The sequence below is a fragment of the Accipiter gentilis genome, unplaced genomic scaffold (genome assembly GCF_929443795.1).
Source record: "Accipiter gentilis unplaced genomic scaffold, bAccGen1.1, whole genome shotgun sequence".
Lineage (NCBI taxonomy): Eukaryota > Metazoa > Chordata > Aves > Accipitriformes > Accipitridae > Astur > Astur gentilis.
In genome coordinates, this window is record NW_026061068.1 from 203,892 (window position 1) to 228,709 (window position 24,818).

The 24,818-nt window shown below is 50.1% G+C and overlaps 1 protein-coding gene across 1 annotated transcript in view; it reads right to left on the bottom strand.

Moving 5' to 3' along the window:
• The window catches only part of LOC126037365 (electroneutral sodium bicarbonate exchanger 1-like), a gene marked incomplete at its 3' end in the record, with an annotated part of 234,381 nt that overhangs the window by 203,869 nt on the left and 5,694 nt on the right, over positions 1 to 24,818 (bottom strand). Inside the window, exons 5-6 of the mRNA XM_049797672.1 lie at positions 14,848 to 15,009; positions 14,006 to 14,119 (exon numbers count right to left, since the gene is read on the bottom strand). Coding sequence (XP_049653629.1) covers positions 14,006 to 14,119; positions 14,848 to 15,009 — 276 coding nt within the window. The remainder of the gene's footprint in view (positions 1 to 14,005; positions 14,120 to 14,847; positions 15,010 to 24,818) is intronic.

Here is a 24,818-nt window from a genome sequence, read left to right on the forward strand (position 1 = left end):
CTTTCAATACTGTCAAGTCTGTGTACTAGTTACAGTAGGTATACAACTTCAGCACTTGTGTAAATAAAACTCCATCGTTAATTTGAAGGAATTAAAGCTGAAGTAGGTGATAAGATAAACGGCAAAGCAACTATGAAAAGTGTTTTGTAATGGTCTACAAGCCTGTAATATTACCATGCTTTTAAACAAATTCTTCCACTTGACCTGTTAAAGGCTGTTGTGCCCTTAACCTCTAGTCAGCACATGCATTTCTGCAGCTGGTCTCAAACTAACCTAGCTAATTGATATCAAAGTATATGCCTGTACATGGATTTATTTTTTTTAACTCTTGCTTTGCAGAATTATCTTCTAATTGTGCTTTGTTGTTGTTGTTGTTGTTTTTCCCCCCCTCACTCTTAGGGTGTTAAGAAGAAGTTTAGGAAGAAGTCAGGTTACTAGTTTCCTGGACTTGATCCAGCATGGGTCAGATTACACGCTTTATTTTAATGTACCCTGACTCAGTGCTTGGCCGCGTGCAGAGAGATGTTGCTGTTCTGGAGTTTCCCTGGCTATTGCAGAGGTTGGATGCTGCCCCAGCACTATGCAGATTAGATTACAGCTGTTTTAAATAAAGTTCAAACTGCACCAGTTCAACTGAAGTGTTTTCCTTTGTTTATGGAGCAAGTCTTCTGTCAAAGTGATTGAAAGGCAAGTTCCTCATGCATAAAGACTCCTCTCCCTACAATACTCAGAAGGAAGCAGCCCAAGCTAGAGACAGTATTGCCAAGCGTGGTTCCTGTCCTTTAGGGTGAATCCCTCCAGCAGGCTTTTCTATGCTCTGGGAAACATCTGCGGTTATAACTTTGCAGCTGCTGTTGGCTCTAGCAGTCCTGTCTGAATCTGGTCCAGCGCAGGTCACCAAGAGTCAGTGCTAGAAGCAGCGCTTCTTAGCTGTTAGCAATTGCATCATCACATCGCTTCCTGGCATAGTGTCTTATCACTGATCATCTGGGGACAGAGGTTTTTATTCATTTGCCAGATGGAGCTGGTAGTAGGGCAAGTTCTTTCTGGAATACCTGAAGGAGAGAAAAGCTGTATGTGGCCTTCTTTCTCATTTTTGTTTTTACTGAAAAGCGAAGCAATCGGTGCTAGCTTTGCAAGATCCTCAGGGTTATCGACAAACCCCAGGTAAGTAAATGCCTAAACTAAAACAAACCCTAGTAACAAATGCATTGTTTTCTCTTGCTTCTGCCACAATGCATCCCCCTAAGACCCTAAACCCAATACTGAATGTATTTAATTGTGATTGTGCTGAACACAAGATGACCAGAGCCAGAAAATACCTTGGACTTGAAGGTGAGGGAGGCTCCTTGATGCCAGACTTCCTGCAAACTTTGCTGTTTTCTGTCTGCTTTCTTAGCTGGTTGCTGTGTGTGTGGCTTGGAGGTCCAGCTGGAGGGGGTGAGGGATGCATGATCAGTCTCCTTAAAGAGGAGCAGCTCTGCGTTGAGATTGTGTACGGTTAGTAACTTTGAGCAAGACGTTCCATTGCAGGAATTAACGTCTCCTGTGGTTTTACTTGTTAGGTCTAAGCAAAGAAGTGGCTCATGTGAAGTCGCCTCCGCTTCTGCTACTGCAGTGGGTTGGTGTAACTTCTTGCTACTGCTTCTGCAACTGCAGAAACTAGAGAGAGCAAGTAATAGAGGGGTTGGGGGGTCCAGCCGCAGCCCCCTGCTTCCTGGCCAGCTCTGCTGTTGCTCTGCCTTTCGTCGAGTGCTGCGGGGCCAGGTTGGACTAAGCAGAGTCCAGTGGGGTGTTTTCCGAGAAGGAGGCGAGGGGTGGGCTGTTGAGCACTGCCTGCTGCCTCCTAGCATGCTGGTCAGCATGGACTCCCTCCCCTTCCCTGTGCCTGAGGGTTTCTTCAGCCACCATCTACCCCTGGGGTGCCCAGCTCCGAGCGTGGCCCGAGTATGACTACCTGTGGTTGGTAGTCGGTTTGTTTTGTGTTTCCAGGTTTTCTTCCTTGGAATCATGTTGTCCACAAAGAAATGTCATTATCCATCCCATTTCTAATTCAGTATCTACCGATCTAGTGTGACCCAGAGCCTGTGTGAAGGAGGAGCCGCCCCAAAGGATCCTGCAGCGACCTGTTTGTCCACAATCCTTTCTCCGAGTCCACTTCTGGAACTGCAGGGGCAGTGCTTGTGTGCAGAGTCCCGGAACAGCAGCACTGCCAGGGAGCCCCAGCGCCTGCTGTGTCCAGAGCTGCTCTTTCCACCGCCACACTCTCCTCCTGAGCCCTTCTGGTGTTGTAAGGCCGGAGTGCTCCAGCAGCTTGGCCACAGTTCTCCCGTGTGGCCATCCTGTGACAGCAGGCAGGGAAAGGCACTGGGCACTGCTGGGACAGAGCTCGCCATGCTCCAGAGCAGCATTTGCGTCATGGAAGGAGACCCCCTCAGGGCAGTGCCTTAAGGCTTAGGTCTTCTTCCAAAGTTTCTCTCAAGAACATGCAGGCTCTGGCCATGTCCACCAAAAATTACCCTGTCCCGTATTTTTAAGCTGCTTTTTAAGCTCCAGACTAGCTGAACGAGAAGATATCCACTGTACATTTAATTGAGAAAGATGTACGCAAGACGCACCAGCTGGGGACTGATGCTGCCAGCAGGTTCAGCACCCCAGGGGAAGAGGAGGGCAGCCACCCTCTCTGGCTGGAAGCCTGTCGGGGCTTCAGCGTTTCAGCTTTGGTGGCCCCAGGCTGCTGCGGAGCCGTAGTCCAGTCTCTAGGGCTGCAGGGACCCATGCCAGGGGCTGTGTGGAGGGAGCTGGGCAGGGGCAGGGCTGCAGGAGGTGATTGCAGGGCTCTGACCCCAAGCAGAGTGGCTGCAGCACTCGTGTTTGACCCCCAAACCTTGCCTCATCAGTGCCTTTACGGTAGCTGGAGATCCTCATACTTACACATGAGGAGTTGCAGGCGTGATCTGTACCAGCAGTGGCTTAGGAACCCGGACCGGGGCTAAGCCCCAGCAAGAGCCTTTGCACAGAGCTGTTGCTCTGCAGCTCCCCGGCTTGCCTCCCAAAACTCCTCATCCAGCAAAACCTCCCACACTTATGCGGAGCTTTGATTCTTGGGGCTCCGCTGTTCCTCTTGCTGATGCTAATGCCCTTGGCATCAGTTCCCATAATCACGGATTGCTATGTAAAATATTTATTGCAGGACTTATCCTTTTTAAAAAAAAAACAAACCAAACCCACTTTATTTACATAAATGACAAAATAAAATAATCACACTTTTGCTCACACTAAAAATCTACTCTTAAATTAAAACGCGGTTGGGCTCAGCACAGCAAGGAGCCACAGCAAGGTCGTTGCTAGCAGAGCCTTGTGCTCTTAACACAGCGTTCCATTTTTATAGCTCTCATTTTTATAGCTTAAACCATGATAGAGACAGAGTCACAGCAGCACAGAATGGATGCTGAAAGAGACCTCTAGAGATCATCCAGCCCACCTCGGCTGCTTGAGCAGGGCCAGCTGCAGCAGGCTGTGAGTCTGCTTCTCGAAGGTTCTATTGGCTGCGTTGCTCCCAGGTTGTGGAGCTCGCATGGCAAATGGGCAATGAAGAGGGATGAAGTTTTCAGGCACTTTCTGGCCGGTGCAGTGATTTTTATTTTTTTTTTCCTTCTGACTTTTTCTCCCCCCTTCCTGGTCTTGCAGCTGCCCAAGGCGCAGCCAGAGAAGTGGAGGAGGGTCCCTGCCTGGCCTGCAGCTCCCTCCCTCGCCATTCTTAGGGTGATTTGGGGTTATTTTGCTGTGTCAGTGAAGCAAAGCTGGGCTCTTGGGGGCTGAGGTCAGTGGGACCCGAGGAAGGCCGTGATGGTCTTGAGGCTTTGAAGGGCTGTGCACCGAGCCCTGTCCCCGCTGGAGGGGACGCTGGTGGTGTTCAAGACGAAGGCCTTGCAGCCCTTGTTGTCGTGTGTGCCCGTGTCCCCCCCAGCCCCCAAGGTCTGTCGTTGTCGCAGGGGCTCTGTGCTGCTTTCTGCGTGGGGCCGTGTCCGTGAGTCCTGCAGGGACCTGTCTGTCCTGGCTTCCCCACCAAAGGGCTGCTTCCCCTGGGGAAGGGGAACGGGGAGTTGTTCCCGTTCCCGTCCCCCCCCCACCATCGCCTGCCGCGCTGGTGGTGACTCAGGCCTGGGGGTGGCTGGGTTCCCCTCGGGGCTTGCTGGCTTGGATCTGGGGCTCGGCGGGGCTTTTGCACCTCTTGGGGGCTGTTTCCCGGTGCCCCCCGCACTCCCTCCCCGTCCCACACAGGCACGGAGCGGTTCTGGAGAAAGAGCTTTTAATGGGAAACACAAAAGAAAAGGTCCCATCCAAGCTGGTCTAACCCCTCCCTACCACCCTCCCCGGCCCCCCCTTCGACAAATACCCCCCCCTCCACTCCCACCCCCCATTCCCCCCATCTCCATCCCTCTCACCCCTGTCTAATCCCCCCCCCACACACACACCCTCACGTTGGCTGCCAGAGCCCTGCGCTTGCTGGGTGCCATTGGTAAGGAGCTCTGCGCCTGCCTCTTCCTCCACTTGCCGGCCGTGGCAGGTGGGGATGGTGGCAGGTCCATCCCCGCGTCCTGCCACGGCTCCTGGGGCTCCATCCCGCCGCCGTTGACTATTTTGAGGCTCAGCATGGTGTCGCTGAGCTCAGGGATGCAGTAGTCGGGGGTGAGCATCTCCTCAGGCAGCGAGAGCGAGCTGAAGTCGCGGTCTGGGGTGTCTGCGCTGGTGCCACCAGCGTCCTCGGGCACGGAGCTCCTGCTGGGAGCATCCTGGCTGACCCCCACTCCATCCAGGGAGCAACCGAAGAGCCTTAGGGCCTCTTCCAGGACCATCTCCTCGGACACTGCAAGGTCGCCTGCAGTGTCCCCAAGGGCTTCGTTGTTGGTGGCAGCGCAGGGGCTGGTGTGGACATCGCCGCCTGGGGGTGCCCCCACAGGGGTGGCCATGCTGGGGATGTTGATCTGTGCCAGCTGCCCCTCGCTGTGCTGGTAGCCAGGGATGGACACTGGCAGCTCCAGAGGGTCTGGGGCCACCCCACTCCTCTGATTTTTGTAGGGTGTGAGGTATCATGGTTGGCCCTGGGGGGTCCCTGTGGCTGCCCAGGCCAGGGGGGCCCCGCAGCCCGTGGGACCCCACAGGGCAGCACCCGGCAGAGAAGTGGCGCCTTGGCCGAGCGTGGCGGTGGCCGGTGGAGGCAGGTCGGTGGTTGTCCACTGGATGCAGAAGACCCGGGGGTCGAAGAGGCAGCCACATGGAGCCCTCTGCAGACCTGTGTGGGTGAGGGGGAGCCGTGCTGGGCCGGGGGGACTCTCTGGGGGCACCCGCCAAGCCGGCCCCGATGGCCGACATCCCCCAGCTCTGGGCCAGGGGCGTGGGGAGCTTGTGGCCGGGGCGATCCCCACAGGGTGAGCTGCTGTGCTGGTGGGACGGGGTTGCAAATCGGGGAGGAGACTGGCATCTAGGAGGTGAAAGGGGAGAGGTGGCCCCAAATATTTGGGGAATTCTCTGCAGATGGGCTTTACTGGGCACGCGCCGCCCGGGCGAGGGCAAGGATGCTCACTGGGGCTTGCTGAACCCCCATGCGAAAAGTGCCGGGGGAACGGGTGTGATGGGGATGGCGAAGGTGCCAGAGCAGACTGGGGTGCCATACCTGCTGGTGGTGCCTGGGGGGCCCGGGCTGCAGGGAAGGGCTGCTCCCGCGTGGGCAGGCGGCACGGGTTGGCTGAGCCTAAGAGAATGAGACAGGAGCGATGGCCGGCGGTCTCCTCTGCTCTTGCCCCCCAAGAGCGTCCCTGGGCTGCAGGGGTTGGGGTCGGTCCCTACCTCAAGGGTAGAAGGTTTTGGGGAGCATGAATGGCTGGAAAAGCTGGGGCGCCAGGGGGCCCCAGGGCCCAGGCAGTGGGAGCTGCATTGGTGGCCGCGCCATGGTCCCTTCTGGCTGTTGGCTGCCAAGGACTCTTTGGTGTCTCCCCGGAAGGAATGCGGGGGCTCCCTGTGTTCTGCCCCACCCCCAAGAGCCTCCCCAGCTCCTCTTGGGGAGGGAAAGGGTTAAGGGAGGCTGGGGTGGCCCCGGGGCCTACAGGCGGCTCTCGGGGTCTGCGGGTACAAATGCTCTTGGCTTTCAACAGTATTTTTCCGGTGGGGGAAGAACAACAAGTTGATTCAGCTGAGCGAAGCGGGGACCAAGCTGCAGCCGCAGCCTCCTTGCGCCAGATGGCAAATGCGTTTGTGACCGTTGCCCGCGCTTCTGTTCGCTGCGTTGACCGGAGCGAGGCAGAAATAGGAAAAAGGACCTCGAAGGCGCGAAGGAAGGTCACGCGGTGTCGCTCGGTGGCACGCTTTCCCACAGCCCTCGCTCCAGTAGTGCTGTCAGGTCTTTCAGTCTCCTGCTGGGAAAAGCAGCAGCTCTGGATCCCCCTGGGAGGGGGCAGCCCTTTCCCTGGGTGCATGACACCCCGGAGGAGACGCACCACGTGCTCCCAGGAAAGGACTGGATTCTGCCCAACGTCCGGTGTCAGGGCGCTGGGGCTGTTTGCGCTCTACGGGATCCCAGGGATGGGGTTAGTACATCCCCTCCTCGTGCTTGGAGGATTCGGCGCTAGCAAGGACACCCCAAGGGTACCAAGGACACAGGCCTCTCGCTCCCGCTGTGTGAACAGTGTGTGGCCTGGGGGAGTCGGGACAACTGCCGTGAACCGGAGGCCAAAGATCTCTCCTGGCCTGTATCCTGGTAATCAAAGAGATTGCGCTCTGTTCGTGAGGCACCTCTGGCTGCAAGATTGTGCAAGGCCATGTGCTGCGTAACTTGTGGCAGGGACCGATGCTGGGGGCGTGAAGGCAAGCGCGCTTCTAAAAGCATAAAACTCCGTTTCATTTCAGAGCGCAGCTGAGCCACCCCGCTCCTCAAGACTCTGCCATCTGCACCGCTGTGGCTGGGACTGGGCAGTGCTGCACATCCCAAAGGCCACCGAGTCACACCCGTGTCCCTGCTGCTTTGCCGGGAGCTTCTGCGATGCGAGCGATGTTCTGGGGGGTGATCTCTTGGACTGCAGCTACTCCGTCCCTGACCAGCAGCTGGCCAGGAGGGTTGTGTCCCAGGTGGAATTCCACCTCTCTGACGAGAACCTGGCCAAGGATGCTTTCCTCCTGAAACATGTCCAGAAGAACAAGATGGGCTTCGTCAGCATCAAACCACTGCTGTCCTTCAAGAAGGTAGGCAGCGCGTTGCGTTGGCCAGCCGGGGTGGGAAGTAGGGGTAGGAATGCCTACTTTCTAAAACTCCAAAATGAGTCTTAGAGAGTTTCTTTGACCGGCTTTTCGGTATCATGGGTCCCCGTCCCCGAGTCCCTGCTGAGCGTCCCCCCCAGCAGACTGCTGCTGGCCTGAGAGCTGCTGCCCCTGGAGCAGGACGTGCTGCACAAGGACCCCTCGGCCCCCTCCTGGCCCGGCAGCAACTTCAAGCCCAGCAATTTCAGCAATGCCTTCACTGGATTGCTCCTTGCCGGCAAAGTCTTCCCTCCGCTCGGGACAGGCTTGGGCACAGGCAGCTGCTACGGCCTCTGCCCCAGCACTGAGAGCACTCGTGGCTGCGGCTGGGGGAGTGGGGTGGGTGCCTGGGCACCCTGGCCCAGCAGCCCCTCGCCAGATGCCAAACCTCTTGCCGGCAGTCCTCCGGCAGCGGCGTGGGTGCCTGAGCCCCTCGGCCTGCGGGATGCGGTGCTTTGCCTGCCCCACTGTTGTCCCAAAAGTGGGGTCGTTTACCCGGGGTGCAAAATGCCAATATAAATACAGAGCAGAGGTATTTTATTCCAGTTCATGTTTACGCAAAGATGGGGGCTAGGTGGTAATCCGCAACGCTAGCACCCCTCATGCCTAAAGGGGCAAGCAATTTATACAGTTCAGTTATACATATTCGATTTCCAAAGTTCTTCCCAAAACTATTGCCGGGAGTAGCTTATCTCGCACAGTTTCTATTGGGCTACAGTTTCCCTGCTTGGAATTAAAGGTCCAGTGTTCTTTTCTTCTACAGCGCATGCTCAAGGAGAGTGGGGGGGTAAGTCTTTTTGGTGTGGAATTGAGTTGGTGGTCATGATCTCCCCCTGCCACCTTTCTTTACCTTTCCTCCAGTTTGCGAAGATGCTTCTGACTTCATGCCTATTAGCAATTATTCAACTTTTTGGCGCCTCCTGGGGTAGGATGTTCCCTTCTTCTCAGTTTTTTAGTTCTTCTTCAGGGGCACAGTTGTTAGCAAGGCATGCGTTGATCATACAAAGGGGATCTTGTTTCACAAGAGCTTTGTGGCCTTTTTCGTGTGGCTTAAGTACATAATTTCTTAAGTACATCATTTCCCCCTGTGGTGGGTTGACCCTGGCTGGATGCCAGGTGCCCACCAAAGCCGTTCTATCACTCCCCCTCCTCAGCTGGACAGGGGAGAGAAAATATAACAAAGAGCTTGTGGGTCGAGATAAGGACAGGAGAGATCACTCACCAATTACCGTCACTGGCAAAAGAGACTCCGCTTGAGGAAAATTAACTCAATTTATTACAAATCAACCAGAGCAGGGTAATGAGAAATACAACCAAATCTCAGAGCACCTTCCCTCCACCCCTCCCTTCTTCCCAGGCACAACTTCATTCCCAGATTCCCTACCAACCCCCCCCAGTGGCACAGGGAGACGGTGAATGGGGTTTACGGTCAGTTCATCACACATTATTGTGATACTTGCCAAACCAACCAAGAAAGGTAAAACTGGAGCGCAGGGAGCAAATGCTTTTCTTTCACCTTAGGCCAACTGCTCGGACGCTCTCTATGCTGCCCTGCTGCAGAGGGCATCCCTCTTGTACCAGTAAGAGACATAAGAGTGAATTAAAGCCAGAACTCCAAACCAGACCAAAAACCCAGTCGTGATCAAGAAGAAAGTGGAGAATGCATCAAATATAACAGAAAATTATTTTGGACATTCCCAGTTTACATTTGGAAAAAAGAGAAGGAAAACAAAGAGGAGGAATTAGGTATTAAAAGAAGAGCACTGAATGATAAAGCAGTAGCAGTCCCTCTACCACTACAAACCCACACCCCCACACGCACGTACGCACACAGACTTAACACCACCAAACTCCCCTTGACTGTGACGTTCCCCTCAGCTTGCTGGTCTAGAGATACTGAATGCCTGAAGCACACCAAGGATAACTGAAAACATCTGCATGGCTTTAATGGGAATCCTCCAACTGAAACAAAGCGCCTTCTCCCTCTGTCTGCGTTGGCACATCCCCGAGTCACGCTCTCACTCCTCTCCTTCAAAGTCAAGATTCCTAAACGTGAAAAGCGGGAGTGGGGAAAGGCGAAGGGAAGAGAAAAAGAGGGAGAGCATCATCAGTGGAAGACCTGCCAGCTGCTGCTGATTCAGCCCTGTTCGGGGGACCACCCCAGCAGAGAGGAGCTGGTTTGCATGCCACGGTCCTCCCTGCCTGTTCCCAGGGACAGGCCATTTGCTCAGCCTTGCCGGCCAAAGTGTGGGAAAAGCGTAGGTGTGCGCCGTCGCTTGCAGAGGAGCACGGTCACGTTCACGTGCAATCCTTTACCTTTTTCCTCCCTGGATTCAAAGGGTTTCTGTCTTCAAAGTGAGAGCCTTCCATACGGTCATTTGTGACATTTCATCCAGGATAACAATCTCAGAAGGATCAGTCCTGCAATAAATATTTTACATAGCAATCCGTGATTATGGGAACTGATGCCACCAAGGGCATTAGCATCAGCAAGAGGAACAGCGGAGCCCCGAGAATCAAAGCTCTGCATAAGTGTGGGAGGTTTTGCTGGATGAGGAGTTTTGGGAGGCAAGCCCGGGAGCTGCAGAGCAACAGCTCTGTGCAAAGGCTCTTGCTGGGGCTTAGCCCCGGTCCGGGTTCCTAAGCCACTGCTGGTACAGATCACGCCTGCAACTCCTCATGTGTTAAGTATGAGGATCTCCAGCTACCGTAAAAGCACTGATGAGGCAAGGTTTGGGGGTCAAACGCGAGTGCTGCAGCCACTCTGCTTGCGGTCAGAGCCTTGCAATCACTTCCTGCAGCCCTGCCCCCAAATTTGATTTTCCCACCAAGCTGCCTGCTGGTTTCTGTGGGATGCCCCACAAAGAGGCAAGTGGAGAAAACTCTGCCAAACACCTTCAAGCTAATCTTGCCGGGGTTCCTGGCGCTTGGTGGAGCTTTACCTGTCACTGCTTTGCTTTGGGATATCCACGTCACTGGTCTTCCCCACGTTCAGCTGAACTGAACTTGCAGCAGCAGCAGCTTCCATGGCCCTCCTGGACTCCTGATGTAAAAAAGGGACAAATCACGTTCTCTGTCTTTGATCAAAGTGGAGATAAGCTGAATGCCCAGCACAAACTTAGCAGTCTGCCCTCCGCTTCTGCCCCTTGGCAGCTATAGGTATTAGTGCAGCAGGGGAGAAACCGTTCACTCCAAAGATTTCGGGGCAGGGGGACTGTGTGTTCAAAACACGATTATGAGCAAGTCTTGCCAGCAGCAGCAGCCGCAGCAGCATCTAATAATAATCATCATAATGATAATGACCTTTGTGAAAAATGACTCGTTTTAAAAATTACACCTGTATTCAAGCGTTCAGCTCACTGCTACTTGAGGAAACAAAGGTTACAAAAGTTACAGGCTATTGGGATCTATTTCGATTGAGTGCTGATCTTCCCCCAACATTTCCAGACAAGCTGTAAGAGAAACAGGCAATCTCACAGACACACGGAGATGTCCAGCCCCGAGGACACAGCAAGCCTTACCTCTTCTTCTTCTCCAGCTTCATTTCTGGCATCGTCCAACTTCTTCTTCCTTTCTGGCATAAGGTCATCCAGAAAGCTGAGCTCTCGCTTTGAGAAGCAGAAATCCATCGCTTTCCGGACAAATACGAGAGCCAAAACCTTCACGAATAAGAGGGAAGATGCGGTGAGCTCAGAGACGATGCCACCTCTCACTCCAACGCTGCAAACACCCCGCTGCCGAGCGGTGGCAGCTCTTACCATCATGGGAAAGATGATGGCGGCACGGGACACCTTGATGGTCCAGAGCAGGACGAGGCAGGTCAGCTGGATCGCCGTGAAGAAATGCACCTTTCGCAAGGGCACGTGCCGCAGGTAGATGAAATCCGGCTGGTGCTTCGCTGGCATCCAAAACAGCTTCAAGCGATCAAAGAACTGCGAAATAAAAGGGAAAGGTTGCCACCTTGGGACTGCGGCAAGTTGCTGGCCCTCTCGAGACGTGGAGGCACTTTGCAGCATCTCGCTTGCCGTCAGAAATCCTGGATCCCACTGCATTCCTCCTGGGAGCAGCACCCATTTTCCCTTCGCTCCATCTAGCAACCGGCTTGCCCCTGAGAGCTGCCCACCAAACGGCAACTATGCCATGCCATTCCATTATTAGCATTTCTCGGCCCACTGAATCCCCCCATGAGGATTTCCACCAGTGGTAGAAACTGCCTTCCCTTTGCACCAAATTCCCCCGCTTTTCACGTAACCAAACACTGACCTGCCCTAAACCCTGCAACAGAGAGCGCTGAACTTGCCTGGTCCTCCCATACCTCCTGTGCCTCCACCAATCTTTTTCTTACACAAAAGAGTTTCATTGCTTGCTCTGCGAGAAGTTTTTCCCATGCCACTGCTTTTTTCCCTGCTGCTACAGAGACAAAATACCAGGGAGCCGACATGCTGCACGCTGTAAAAGAGTCCGTACCTGAATTCCTCTGAGCGACGACACACCCGTGTAGAGAAAGACGCCATAAAGCACAGGCATTGGTATAAACTGGGGGGGGGAAGAAAAAAAAAAAGAAAGAATGCAATCGTTTCTTTTTCTGTATTGCATTTTCAGTATTACCACCCTCTTCCACAGGCACTGCCTAAAATTGCTTGAAGCTTTCCAGCTTCCATTCAGGCTTAGAGATGGGTCAGATATTAACCATTGTTTTGCCATTTTGTGCACACGAGTGAGCTAAGGCTCTGCTTTAGGCTGAACTTGGGAGTTATCTCTCCTCAGAATAATCCTATTTTCCAGAAAGGTTGGAGGAAAATAGGCGATTTCACCCGTGCTACCCTATGCCGCATTCTCTGGCGGTAGAAGAAACACTTCTGCCTATTCTTGGGGCAACAGGCAAAGGCCACAGGCCTCCTTTTAGCCTAGAGACGAGATTACTTTGTGGGAGGAACGTGCAAGGAAGCCCACAGGGATGACCTCAGTGTGTTTAGCTCCTGGGAACGGCTGCTCCGCGGCATTTGGGGAGCAAATTGCAGCCACTAAAGGGCTGCCTGTTTGAAACAGAGCAGATGTGCTCGTCTGAATATGCTCAACTGTAACCCATAAACATGGGTGGGCCTGAAAGACACCCAAAAATTCAAGCAGTTGCGTTGCTTGCTCGCCTCGAGCACACCAAACGGGGGCCTGAAGGGCTGCAAAACCTAACCGAGGCTGGTTCCCACCGTTGGTCAAGCCCCAAGGGTTGGGACCACCTCCTCCTCCTCCGCTCCACAACTAACTACTCAGGCCTGCAGAGAGGGGACTGTTTTTCTGTAACCTCCAACAAGCTCACGGTTGTTGGGTGGTTTGCATTTTCCTCTCACCTTTAACACGGAAGTGAAGAAGACAGAGCAGCCCATGAGCACAAAGATCAGCAAGCCAGTGACTCTCTGCTCTCGTATCCCCAGCAACTTGGGTTGTTCTCCTGGAGCTGAGCAGTCAGACTCTACTTTGAGGCTATTCACGTGGGTGATGGACAGGACGGTCGCAGCCACAAACCAGGGCAGCCCCATCACAGAGCACACCCCGAGCATCACGGCCACCACAAAAAGGTCCAGGTGGTACCCGCATCCTTTCTGCAGGCAGGAAAACAAGAAACAGAGCATCCCATAGCACAAGAGCAAGGATAACGTCGCAAGTCAGACTCAAACCCTGCTCGAGCACAAGTCAACTTCTTCAGAATTCAAAACAAGAAATGGAAACAAGCAAGGGTGTATGCAGGCTTTGCACAAGCACCTGGCATGAAAATCTGGCAGGAGTTCAGACACAATGGATATGCAGAGCTTGTGCATTAAATACTTCTCCAAAAAACAACGAGCCACAACCCAAAAGCACCAAACCATTTTTTCCACTCACAAAGAAAACTGTACCACTTGCAAGGAAGGTGTGACTCTGAGTTATCCCTGGCAGCGCATCAAAACAATTCATTCCCCACACCTGCTGCTGCTGCCATTTTAAAACAAAAACGCAGTTCTCTATTGCTCCAAGATTAATTTGCTCCCCCAAAAGGTTGCTCATCTATACTGCCCTGTCACTTGCTCCCTGCATCATCGTTAATCCAGGAGAGCATCCTGCCACGCAGCCTGACCTTGTCCCAAACCAATGCCTTCAGAAAGCATCGGGAATAAGAGCTTCTCCCCAGACCTGCAGCCCAGAAGGGGCTGGGGTCATCTCTCGCAGGCCCTTACCTTCAGCTTGTGCTCCTTCCTGTTCACAATAACGGCACTGATCTGCTGGTCCATGAATATCAAGATGGTGCAGAGCAGAGCTGGGACGAGCGCAGCCAACACCGTCCACCAAGGGTTGGGTCCTATGGGGTTGATGAACCACCCGCGGTCGTCTCTGGTAGGCTGCAACAAAGCCCACACATCAGCATCGTCTCCCAGCCCAGGCACTCCACTGGCTTTCATTTTCCCCTCCCTCCTTGTGTCAGAGCACCTCCCAGCCCTGGCTTCATGTCCCCCTCTCCCGGGGGCTTCAGCAGTGCCAGTCTCCTCTTTGCAAGCAGCTCTAGATACTTCCCCTGTAGGTATCTAGTTTTGGGGCCATCTTCTCGTTTCCAGGAGGAAGCAAGGCACTTGGAGGTGGAAGAGGAGATGGTCACACCACCAGCATCTCCTCCAGACTCAGCCCTGCCCTGCCCCGGCATCACCTTGTGACACCCCCACGTGCCAAAACACCCCGTTACCTTGAACTCATGGGGGACCTGGAGCTTCGGCGATGGGATCCCAACCACAAAGTCAAGGAGCACCATGATGACGATGGTGAGGAAAACAGCAAAGTCGCTCACTGTGGACCGTACCTGGGGCGAGAAACCAGAGGTGAGAGGGGCATGGCAAACAGGGCCGTAACGTGAGATGCAAGAGTTGCAGACATCCACAACATTAAGGCTGCTTAACCAAATCCCACCACCCCTCTGAGCACATGCAGCCTGATCCCTTGCTTAGATACTGCTGCTGTGTTTGTCCCTGTGAGATCTGGGGTCAGACAATAAAAAAAAGCTTAACTAGGCCAACAAGGGTTGGTTTAAGTCAAAATCTAAAAATAATAATAATAATATTAAAAATAAGAAAACACATGTCTGCCACTACAGCTACACTCACAGCTACAATGGCAACAAGGCACTGAGGCATCCTTTAGTCCTCAAAAGGAAGCTCCTCATTCGAATCTACTTTCCACTCGAGCACATAATGCGCAGAAGGTAGGGGAAAAAAAACAAACCGAAAACCCCAACCCCCAAAACTTTGGGAAACCTGACTTCCTACTACCTGAGGAGAAGAAAAAAAATTAAAAAAAATCAAACCCCAAAAATCTTCAATCTGGGGCAGGTCACGAGGCAGGTGGGAAACGCTACGATGATTTTGCACTCATGGAAATGAGTGTGGGACATCCAAGCTCTTGGAGAGCTTGGCCTGCAAGGCCAACGTTTCCCAGCTTGACCAAGGCAGGGCAAAAACTGCTTAGTGCTCCAGGAAAGCCATTTTGGGAAACGAGTGCGGAGATGGACACTGGCCACCTCCTTCTACTTACTCTGGTTGGAAAGTAGCGGCTGGTTTTAAACTTCTTCAAGAAGCTTGACAGGGCAAAGGTGGCGAAGAAGAGGATGCAGCACCAGAAGAATACATCAGGGGCGTAGGGGCCGTCGCGTCCACAGGCAGGTCCTTGAAACTCCCCACGCAAATACTGACATTCCTGGAGAAACAGAGCGTCAGGACACAAAGGCAGTGCACGTGCGGCAGGGAAACCTCGCATAGCTAGGGGGTTTTGAGGATCTTGGTCCAAGATCCACGACCCTGTAACTGCTCCTGCCAATGGAGATTTATATTTAATGAGCAGCAGCAGCTGAACAAGTGACACATCGAACTACACAGCGGAGAAATGAGATGTGAGGAGACACCATACGCTAGTAACACATTACAAGAAACACTCATCCAGGTGACACTCTTCCATCAGTTGCTTGCATTCATAGCACTGTGTTTCCTTAACTGCATCTGGCTTCAGTCCTCACATCTTCCCGCAAAAAACAACATGCCAGGCTCTCCCAACCCTGTGAAGAAAACCTCATCAGCTTTCCTAACTAAAAAGTAATTCTTTTAAAAATTATTTTTAAACCTGAAAAGGACTAGGATTCACAGGACTAGCATCATTACATTCACTTCACAGTCCTCCTCAAAATGGGAGAACAAAAGATAATTGACATGACAAACGCCACAGTTACAGACGTTCCTTCCTGGGGGTGCAGTTCGCACACCTAGGAGCTCATGCATGCACGAATGGGTGACGCCAGGCAGCAGCCTTCTTACGTGCCTCTGACCTCAGGAAGAAACAGATAGCATGAATACTTTTACTCCATTTGCATCCTGAGGACCAGAGATGAAGCCCAAGATTTGCCTAGATGACACAGTCAGTTCCTTTAAGGGATGAAATTGTTCGTTTGAGTTTGGCTTCAAGGACTCCCACAGCTGGCGATTAACTAAGAGGTATGCTACAGCGAGGAGCCCGACACACAGACTGCAGGACAACTCATCACGCCAGGCCTCTGAGCTTGCAGTTCTCCGCAGGGCCCGGTGCTGCCTGAGCAGGTGGATGGACTTCCCAGTTCCAGAAATACAAGCTCGTGAATCAAACCCTCCTCAAGCACGCAGGCAAAACTGGCTGCGCTTTAGCGAAGCAAACCAACAACGAGGCTTCCTTTGTTTGGGTGCCTCCAGTCTGACGATGCTCTGGGCTACTTTCTCTTCCTGGCAGCAACAGGAATAAGTTGCTCTCATACCTACCAGCTTCTGACAGAGAAAGAGGATGATCTCGTTCTTGCCTGCTAGGACCAGGGGTGGCAATAACGCAGTCTGCCGAGACTGGAAGGGGATGCCTTGGAGGCGGAAACACGCGGGTGTTCATTACTCCTGGGCACTCGGAATCACGGGAGGAGATGATGCCGAAAGGCCTGATCCGATTCACAAACTGACGCACCTTAGGACTGAAAAGGCTTCTCCTTCCACTAACTTACTTTTCTCTGCAACAACAGCCTCAGGAGAGTAACTTCTCCGTAACCCTTTACACTACAGCAACTACAATACTTAATCCTAATGTACCTTACAAGAAAACTACTGCGGTCTTCTCTACTAGAGGGCCAACGCTGCTGCGCCTGTAAGGAGCGCTTTACATTTTATTAACCTTTTGAAACAACGCACTAGCTTCCCTTGCAATCGCATTACGTGGGCTTCCTGGGACTTTATATATGCACGTTCGTTTTCTCTGGCTAAATCAGATTTGGAACGCAGGGGTGGCCATCTGAAAACACTGCAAAACATTCTTTTTACATACATCAGTTCTCTGGTGAAGGCAACAACTGAGGAGGATCTTCAGCTAATGTAAAACTGCGAAGCTCAGAGGAGTCGTACTCCAGCTAAAGATCTGCGCACTACTAGGCAGGAATGTCAAACTAAGCAATGCCCAACAGATACAAGTCATTGGACCTTTTCTTTTACAAGTAGGAAAGAAAGGGTACACAGAAAGATAGTGGTCTGTAGAAAATGCATGTAAATCATCAAGATTTCCAAGGATTACTCGAATCGCTTCCTGGAGAGGCCAAAACAAGAAAGGAAGGAAGAATATTAACAAGATAGCCACAATCCCACTGCCAAGTACAGTTTTCAGGCTTGGGAAAAAAAAAAATAACATTACAGTTTGCAGGAGTCATGGAAGAGCAGGTTCCAGATATTTTGCTTTTCCTCCTCCCCTTCTTCCCCCTGCTCCCTCCCATCACCTTAGAGCACGCTGCCCTAACAGATTCACAGAAACTGAAGTGAACGAATATCTTAACCCTGAATTAACATAGAAGCAATACTATGGAGAGTGGAGGTGTGCTTTTAAATTTAACAAGTTCTACATTTAAGAAGCCTCCTCCTTGCCAGCACAACACATGCAAGTATTGACCTGTTTCAAAAATAAACATATTCCCGTTTTTCGGAATATTGACCCAATTCAGTTACAAAGGAACTGTAATTCAGCCCCAACAAACTCCTGCTTTATAAACGGGAAACTTTTTCTAGGAATACCTTTTGTTGGGAAGTGGCTTGCTGAAAAAGGACATGGGCCTGTGGAAAAGTTGTGCGAGCAGAGTTCTGTGTGAAAGAATGTCAGTTTGAGCAACAAGACTAGGCCTTGGCTGAAAATAGCTGGCTTTACTGATATTGGGAGAAAAACAACAGCTGGTCTCGCTGTTATCAGGAGAAAGACAGGGACGGTGTGACCTTGGCATAACTTCACAAGTAACTTTTGAAGAAGTTCTCATGAGAAAGTTACTGAACACGCGTAGCTGCCAACCACAAGTGGGTGTGTTTTAGTAATGAATAAACATTAGCAATGTACCAATCATATTAGGACTAGTAGGCATAATTATCGCAAACTGTATAAATATGAGCTATCCGTGCAAATAAAGTTGAATCACTTCTATCACTCATATTGGGTCGACTTATGTGCATTCCTCCGCCGCTCCAACAAATGGCGCCCGAACGGGGACCGAAGAAAGGGGAATTGGAGCGACGGACACTGAGAAGCACCGGTAGCAGCGACCGGGGGGCAAAAGATTAACCGAACGCTGATCGTCTTGGTTGGTGTGTTAACTCTCGTGCCTGGACCGTCCAAAAGGGGTTCGCCGTCAGTGAGGGCTACTGGAAAAAGGCTGCAAAGACTTTTTAACCGAGGTGCCTTAATCAAGGTAGCACCCAGGAGTATCAAGAAGCCGGCCGGCAATGGATCAAGAGGTAGCCCTAAAATTATTACAGTGCTTTTTAGAAAAGCGGGGAGTAAACTGCATTAAGCAAATTTCGGGGTTAGTCACGCTGGGTCGCGTTAAGGGATGCTTTAAGAATCCGGATTTATTATTTAAGGAGAGTGAATGGTGTAGATTAGGAGACGTATTATGGGATATGGTAACTGATGATGATAAATCAGCTAAAAAACTAATGAAGCAAGGACAGAAACCTTTCAATTAGTGTGGGTACAGCTTTTGAGCTTAGTACCTGGAATCCTATCGGAACCTCCCTATGGGATGAAATTAGTGACGGGTCTAAAGAAGTTAAAGATCTTGTAACTTTATGGAAATTGATTAAGACAACTCTGTAAGAAATGAAAGCAGATCGTAAAGCGTCTGCGTCTGCTTTTGCTGCTCTCTCTCTCCAACCGCAAGCGAAAGGGAAAAGCGGGGAGAAAAACATAATGCAGCGAGAGAGACTTTTTGGAGCTTGTTCGCCTACTCTTGTGCCCTTGACTTCTGCTCCACTCCCTGGGACTGCCGATATTAATCAGCCATCCGACAGTTCCCAAGCCTCCCTAACCGTACGATTAAAGGAAACCCTACAGAATCAGGGAGTGAGTAAAAATCTGCCTACGAAAAACCAGCCCTCAGATACCACCGTTCAACATGAACAAATTATACCTAGCATACACCCTGATTCAAATAATGCAAACAAGGACTTGGCTACTCTAATAATAGAACAAAAAGAGACAATGTTAGAATTGTTAAAGGAAATGGGGAAAAGAGACGGGGAAACCAACCGCACCCGTGACAGACGCGGAGCCGCCTGTAATAGCCGCTGCAGAAGAAAGGCAGAGACATTGGAGGGGTGTAATAACAGATGCCATTATAGAAGGGACTATGCTCTAAGCATTCCCAGTTATTGCATCAAATGGACAGAAAAAATGGGAGGTGTTTGACTGGAAGGTCATTGAGAAATTAAGGAATGCTGTGAGTCAGTAGGGAATCAAATCTGCGTTAACTCACCAAATACTGCAATTCATTTTTTCTGCTGATACGCTGATACCTCAAGATATTAAACAGCTAGCACAGTTGATTTTGACACCCGCCCGAATGTTAGTGTTTTTCTGGCAGTGGGAGAAGCTCTGTGATAGGGAACAAGCAACATCACGACAACAAACAGATCCCCTATGGGGAGTAACCATGCAGATGCCGATGGGTACTGGACCCTTCGCATCAGGGAACGCTCAGTTACAATGTGTCACTGAGGTTCATCATCTATCACAGATCTTGGCGTATCAAGCTTTTCTTACTGTACCAGACAATATGTACAGCCATGCTTTTACCCAGGTGAAACAGGAGAATACAATTTATGACCACCCTGACATGAACGAGGGCATGAAAGAAAACACGTTCAAAATACTCGCTTTTGAAAATGCTACTGAAAAGACACGCAAAGCATTGTGTAATTTGCCGAAAAATGCAGACATCGTTGATATGATAGAATACACGGATCGATCAGTGGACTCACAGAAAGTAGCCTATGCTGCCACAGCTCTCCAAGGAGCTACAAAGAAACACAAGGCCAGTAAGACACCCTTGGTCAAGTGTTCTAACTGTGGCAAACGTGGACACATTAGGAGCAAATGTACAGGTACTGTTAACAGTAAGTGCTGCAACAAGTGTAAGAAAGATAACCATACCACCAAGAATACAGGAAGAAGGGAAACTTTACACCGACTGCGAAGGCCCCTCGCGCGACGACACGAATGCAAGGGGCTTGAGCTGCCAGCCCTCAGGCAGCCTCGCAACCACCAGATCCGCCACCGCAGGAAGCTCCAGAGTGGATGTGGAAACCGCAGTCAACATAAAGGGACCATTGGGGTTTGGACTTAGTGCATTTTTAATGGGGCAATCTTCAACAGCTCTAGAAGGAATTCTGGTGCTCCCAGGGCTTATTGATGCAGATTATTGTGGGACTGTGAAAATTATGATTCATGTTTTAATCCCTCCTGTTTCTATTCCTAAAGGTACCAGAATAGCACAATTAGTTCCATTCAGGTCGTGTGTTCCGAACCCAGGTGAAGTACAACGTGGAGATGGTGGATTCGGCTCCACAGGGAAACCGCAGGTATACTTTGCCATGGACGCAACAAGAGGTAAACCAGAAAAGGTAGTGCAATTGGAAGGGCCCGATGGAGTTGTTGTCAAGAAACCGATGACAATCAATACAGGTGCTGATGTTATGATTATTTCACAATGCATTTGGCCTCCATCATGGCCATCGATCAATCCAAACTTTGGTATTGCAGGGATAGGGGGCACACAAGCCACCTTAGTAAGTCAGCTACCAATTACATTTGTGTTCCCCGATGGTGAACACATTACGACGTGTCCGTATGTCATGACTACCCCAACTGAATTGTTTGGCCTCGTAGGCCATGATTTATTGAGCCAAATGAAGGCAATGTTAGTGACGCATCCTTTTTAGGAGCGGTCACTGAGGGGTAGCCGATTCTGAAAATTAACTGGAAAACAGATGAACCTGTTTGGATTGATCAGTAGCTGCTAAATTCTGAAAGGCTACTAAAAATACAAGGGTTAGTTGAGGACCAGTTGAGAGCGGGACAAGTTGTTCCTTCTACTAGTCCATGGAATACATCAATATTTACCATTCCCAAGAAAAGTGGGAAGCGGAGACTGTTATATGATCTCAGAGCTGTGAATGTGGTGATGCACAGTATGGGAGCCCTGCAGCCAGGTTTGCCATCTCCAGTTATGCTTCCAGAAGAATGGGATTTGTTAATTATAAATCTAAAAGATTGCACCCAGATGGCGCTGAACGGTTCGCCTTTTCGGTACCATCGATTAACAAGGCAGAACCCTATAAGAGATACCATTGGGTCGTGTTACTGCAATGAATGCGCAATTCCCCCACGATGCGTCAGGTGTATGTGGCCTGGGCATCAGAGCCTGTAAGAAAGCAGTTACCTCAGTAACTTGCCACAGGATGAGATTTTAACTCAATTGCAGGACATCTTAAGCCATCGCGGAGTAATAATCACTCCTGAAAAGGTGCAAAAGGCAGCACCTTGGAAGTATTTGGGGTGGCACATAAATGCTAGCAATGTTAAACCTCAGAAGGTTCAAATAACATGAGAAATTTCAATGTTACATGATGTCCAGAAGCTTGTGGGAGATATCCAGTGGGTGCGGAATCTTTGCGGTATCACTAATGGCAATATGACCCCTCTGGTAGAACTCTTGGGTATGAGAACACTGTGCAGATGAGAAACGGGAAATGACAGAGTTGACCAATTGGTTGCAGCGCCACGGGAGCCTCCTCCAGGGAATCGTTTTCAACAAAGCATGGCAATCGCATGCGTTCTTGCACCAACCCGCTAGGATGTTAGCAAAGCAATTTGACTTACCACTTACTGATGCCCAAGGTATCGTTAAAGCATGCCCTGATTGTCAAAAGGAAGGGCTCGGCTTGGGCTGTGGGGTTAACCGACGAGGTCTTTTGCCATTGCAGTTGTGGCAAATGGATTTCACCCATGTCATGTGGTTTGGTGCAAAGCGTTCTGTGCATGTGTGTATTGATACCTATCCTGCTGCCATGTGGGCCACGGCACGAACTGGAGAAAAGGCCTTACATATTGAATGACATCTTCACGCTTCTTTTGCAGTACTGGGTGTGCCTCAAGAAATTAAGATGGACAACGGCCCAGCCTATGGTTCTACACGATTTGCTCGATTTTGTAATTTGTGGGGAATTCACCACGGTACCGGTATTCCACATCTTCCCACAGGACAGGCTATTGTCGAATGGGCCAACCAAACCCTAAAAGAACATGCTGCAAAAACAAAAGGGGGGAACCCAGGGCTTACTCCCAGAGGAACGATTGGCCAAAGCCTTATTTGTGCTAAATTATCTTAGATTGACAGGTGATCACAAAGACCCACCAATGGTAGTGCATCATGTTCTTTTACAGGCAGAAAGGACGCAACAAAGTACAGGAATCATGGTAATGTCTAAGGACCCAGAATCCAGGAAATGGTGCAGATCAGCAGAAGTAAAACTTACTGGGAGATCCTGGCTAAGTGGGACAAGCCATGGCTTCGCACTGATGCTGGACCCGGAATTGTTCCAATGGCGACTGGCACGGCACCGGCGGGTGCTGGAGCCACTGATCTGACAGATTCTAACTAATAGAGTATTACTAGTGGACACGGAGTCCTTCAGAGAGGTTTTCAGAACAGCGTGCCTTATTGTATATAGAACCTGCTTTAGGTAAAAAGTGTGTAAAGCATAATTTGATTAAACATAGTGTGATTACGGGAAGACAGTGTGGGGTAAAAGTTAGTTAAAGCCAAAATTAGGGGTAAGGTCTATTTCCATTAATAACCTGGGAACGAGGTTGATTGTGTTTCCACAGATACAGGCCCACGATGGACTCCTGTTCGATTTGCATGACCATCATCATCTGGAGCATCATAGATGATGTGGCAATATGAATACTACCTCAGCCAAAAACTAATGTATAGGTCACCTTGGCTAACATAACAGGTCAAGATTCTCTGTGCATCGCAACTGTATCGTAAAGCCCATGAACCAATAGACAAGATGGCTATGACTCGTGCAGCGCGCCTGGCCAGCGAGCGCATGCGTCATAGATTGCAACCGAGGCGGACTTTTGGCACCCGCTGGCCACGTGTGCTAAAACCCGTTCCTCTGCAAATGTATAAATACTGGGATTTTCCGAAGAGCATCGGGCTGGTGTACAGTGAGGCCATCGTTGCCTCTGTGGGGACGCCCACAGAAAGCTGGCACCTACCGATTGCTGGGCTGAGTTCGTGGAGCAAGATGGCACAAGAATGTATAGATGGTTCATTTTCCTCATGGTCTGGGTCATTAGGGGTAACGGGTTGGCTCAAAGAATTATGGGCATTATTGTAGTTACTGTGATTTTAGCTATTGTAATAGTTTTACCTTGTTCAGCTTATTAAGGAAAATGGCATCCCAAGTTATTAAGCAAGCCTGGATTGCTCAAAAACAAAAAGAGGGAGAAAGATTTAAACGGAGACCTACAGTGGATTCAACCTTGTTGTGGTATTACAAATACAGACTTACAGCCGCTGCTGGATTTATTGTGGGGCAGCGGTACCTTAACTTCTACAAGACAACTAAGTGCACCGGGATGGCAAGCCTTGGCAGCAATTGGACAAAAAAAACAAAACAAAACAAAACAAAAAAACCCACAACAAAAAAACCCCATCACATCCTCCATGTCTGGCAGATACGTTCCTGATTTACCCATAAATTTGAAACCTTATGCTGAGATTGATATCGAACACACTGACTGTAGTAAGCAGCATGACAGTGACACCGGTGATTGATCCACATCGGTTAACACCATGGGACAGTAAGAATGTTTGGGTGTCACTAGCTAAAGCTATTAATCAAACCTCTTTTTGTGTGCTTATGTATTTTATTAGGTATAATGTTGTTTTTACTGTGTTTAATTAATTGTGTTCACAGATCTTTGCAAAGGGCAATACAGCAGGTGTTAAAATTTTACCTCAATCTATATACAAACAAATAGATTGGCTGAAGAAACATACACAAAGATCCAGCAAGAAACTAGTTGGTTTGATGGAGTGTTACAATCAATATTCGGCGGGATAACACTATGGGTAATGTCATTGATTAAGGAAGCCTTATGATGGTTGGGTATATTGATATTAATCTGTGTAATAGTTAGAATTCCGTATGGGTGCATGATAAAAGGAGTCTCAAAGCTGACACACCAAGCTCTACTCGCACAAAAAGAAAAAGGGGGAATTGTTGGGAATTGGCTTCATGAAAAAGGACGTGGGTCTATAGAAAAGCTGTGCGAGCAGAGTTCTGTGTGAAAGAATGTCAGTTTGAGCAGCAAGACTAGGCCTTGGCCGAAAATAGCTGGCTTTGCTGATATCAGGAGAAAAACAGGGACAGTGTGACCTTGGCATAACTTCATAAGTAACTTTTGAAGAAGTTCCCATGAGAAAGCTACGGAACATGCATAGCTGCAAATCACAAGTGGGTGTGTTTTAGTAATGAATAAACATTAGCAATTTGCCATTGTTGTCCAGGCCCATTGCCTTTTCCAGTCTGGCCCATTTCCAGCTTGGGGGTGCTCTTAGGATTAGTCTGGAGGCAAAGATCACATTGTTGTGCGATCACACTGCCTCACCGTGGCGTATAAATTCCTAGCCACAATTTCTCCTATCAGATGATTATACAGGGCTTCTGTTCCCCAATGTCTTTTCCTATGTTCCTCCCCTATCAAATGCCATAATAAGCAAGAGGGAACGATTAGCTTTCCCTGTGGGGTATGAGCCCACCCCTCTTCATTATATGACCCTTCTAAACCTGTAATGAGCTTTTGATCTTCCTTAGTGTATTCTGGCTTACCTTCTAGGGAAATCCACCTATCAGGAATTAAGGCCCCTTCTGTTTTTACCTGTGTTTTGGCCACTTGTTTTGCCTCTCTGTCCGCCAGCTCGTTCCCTTTTTCCAAATCTGAGCTCGCTTTCTGGTGTGCCTTAATATGCATAATTGCTACTTTCTTAGGGAGCTGGACAGCTTCCAGTAACTTCAGAATTTCTTCTGCGTGTTTGATATTTTTCCCTTGAGAACTCACTAGTCCTCTCTCCTTCCAAATTGTTCCACGTGCGTGTACAACTCCAAAGGCATATT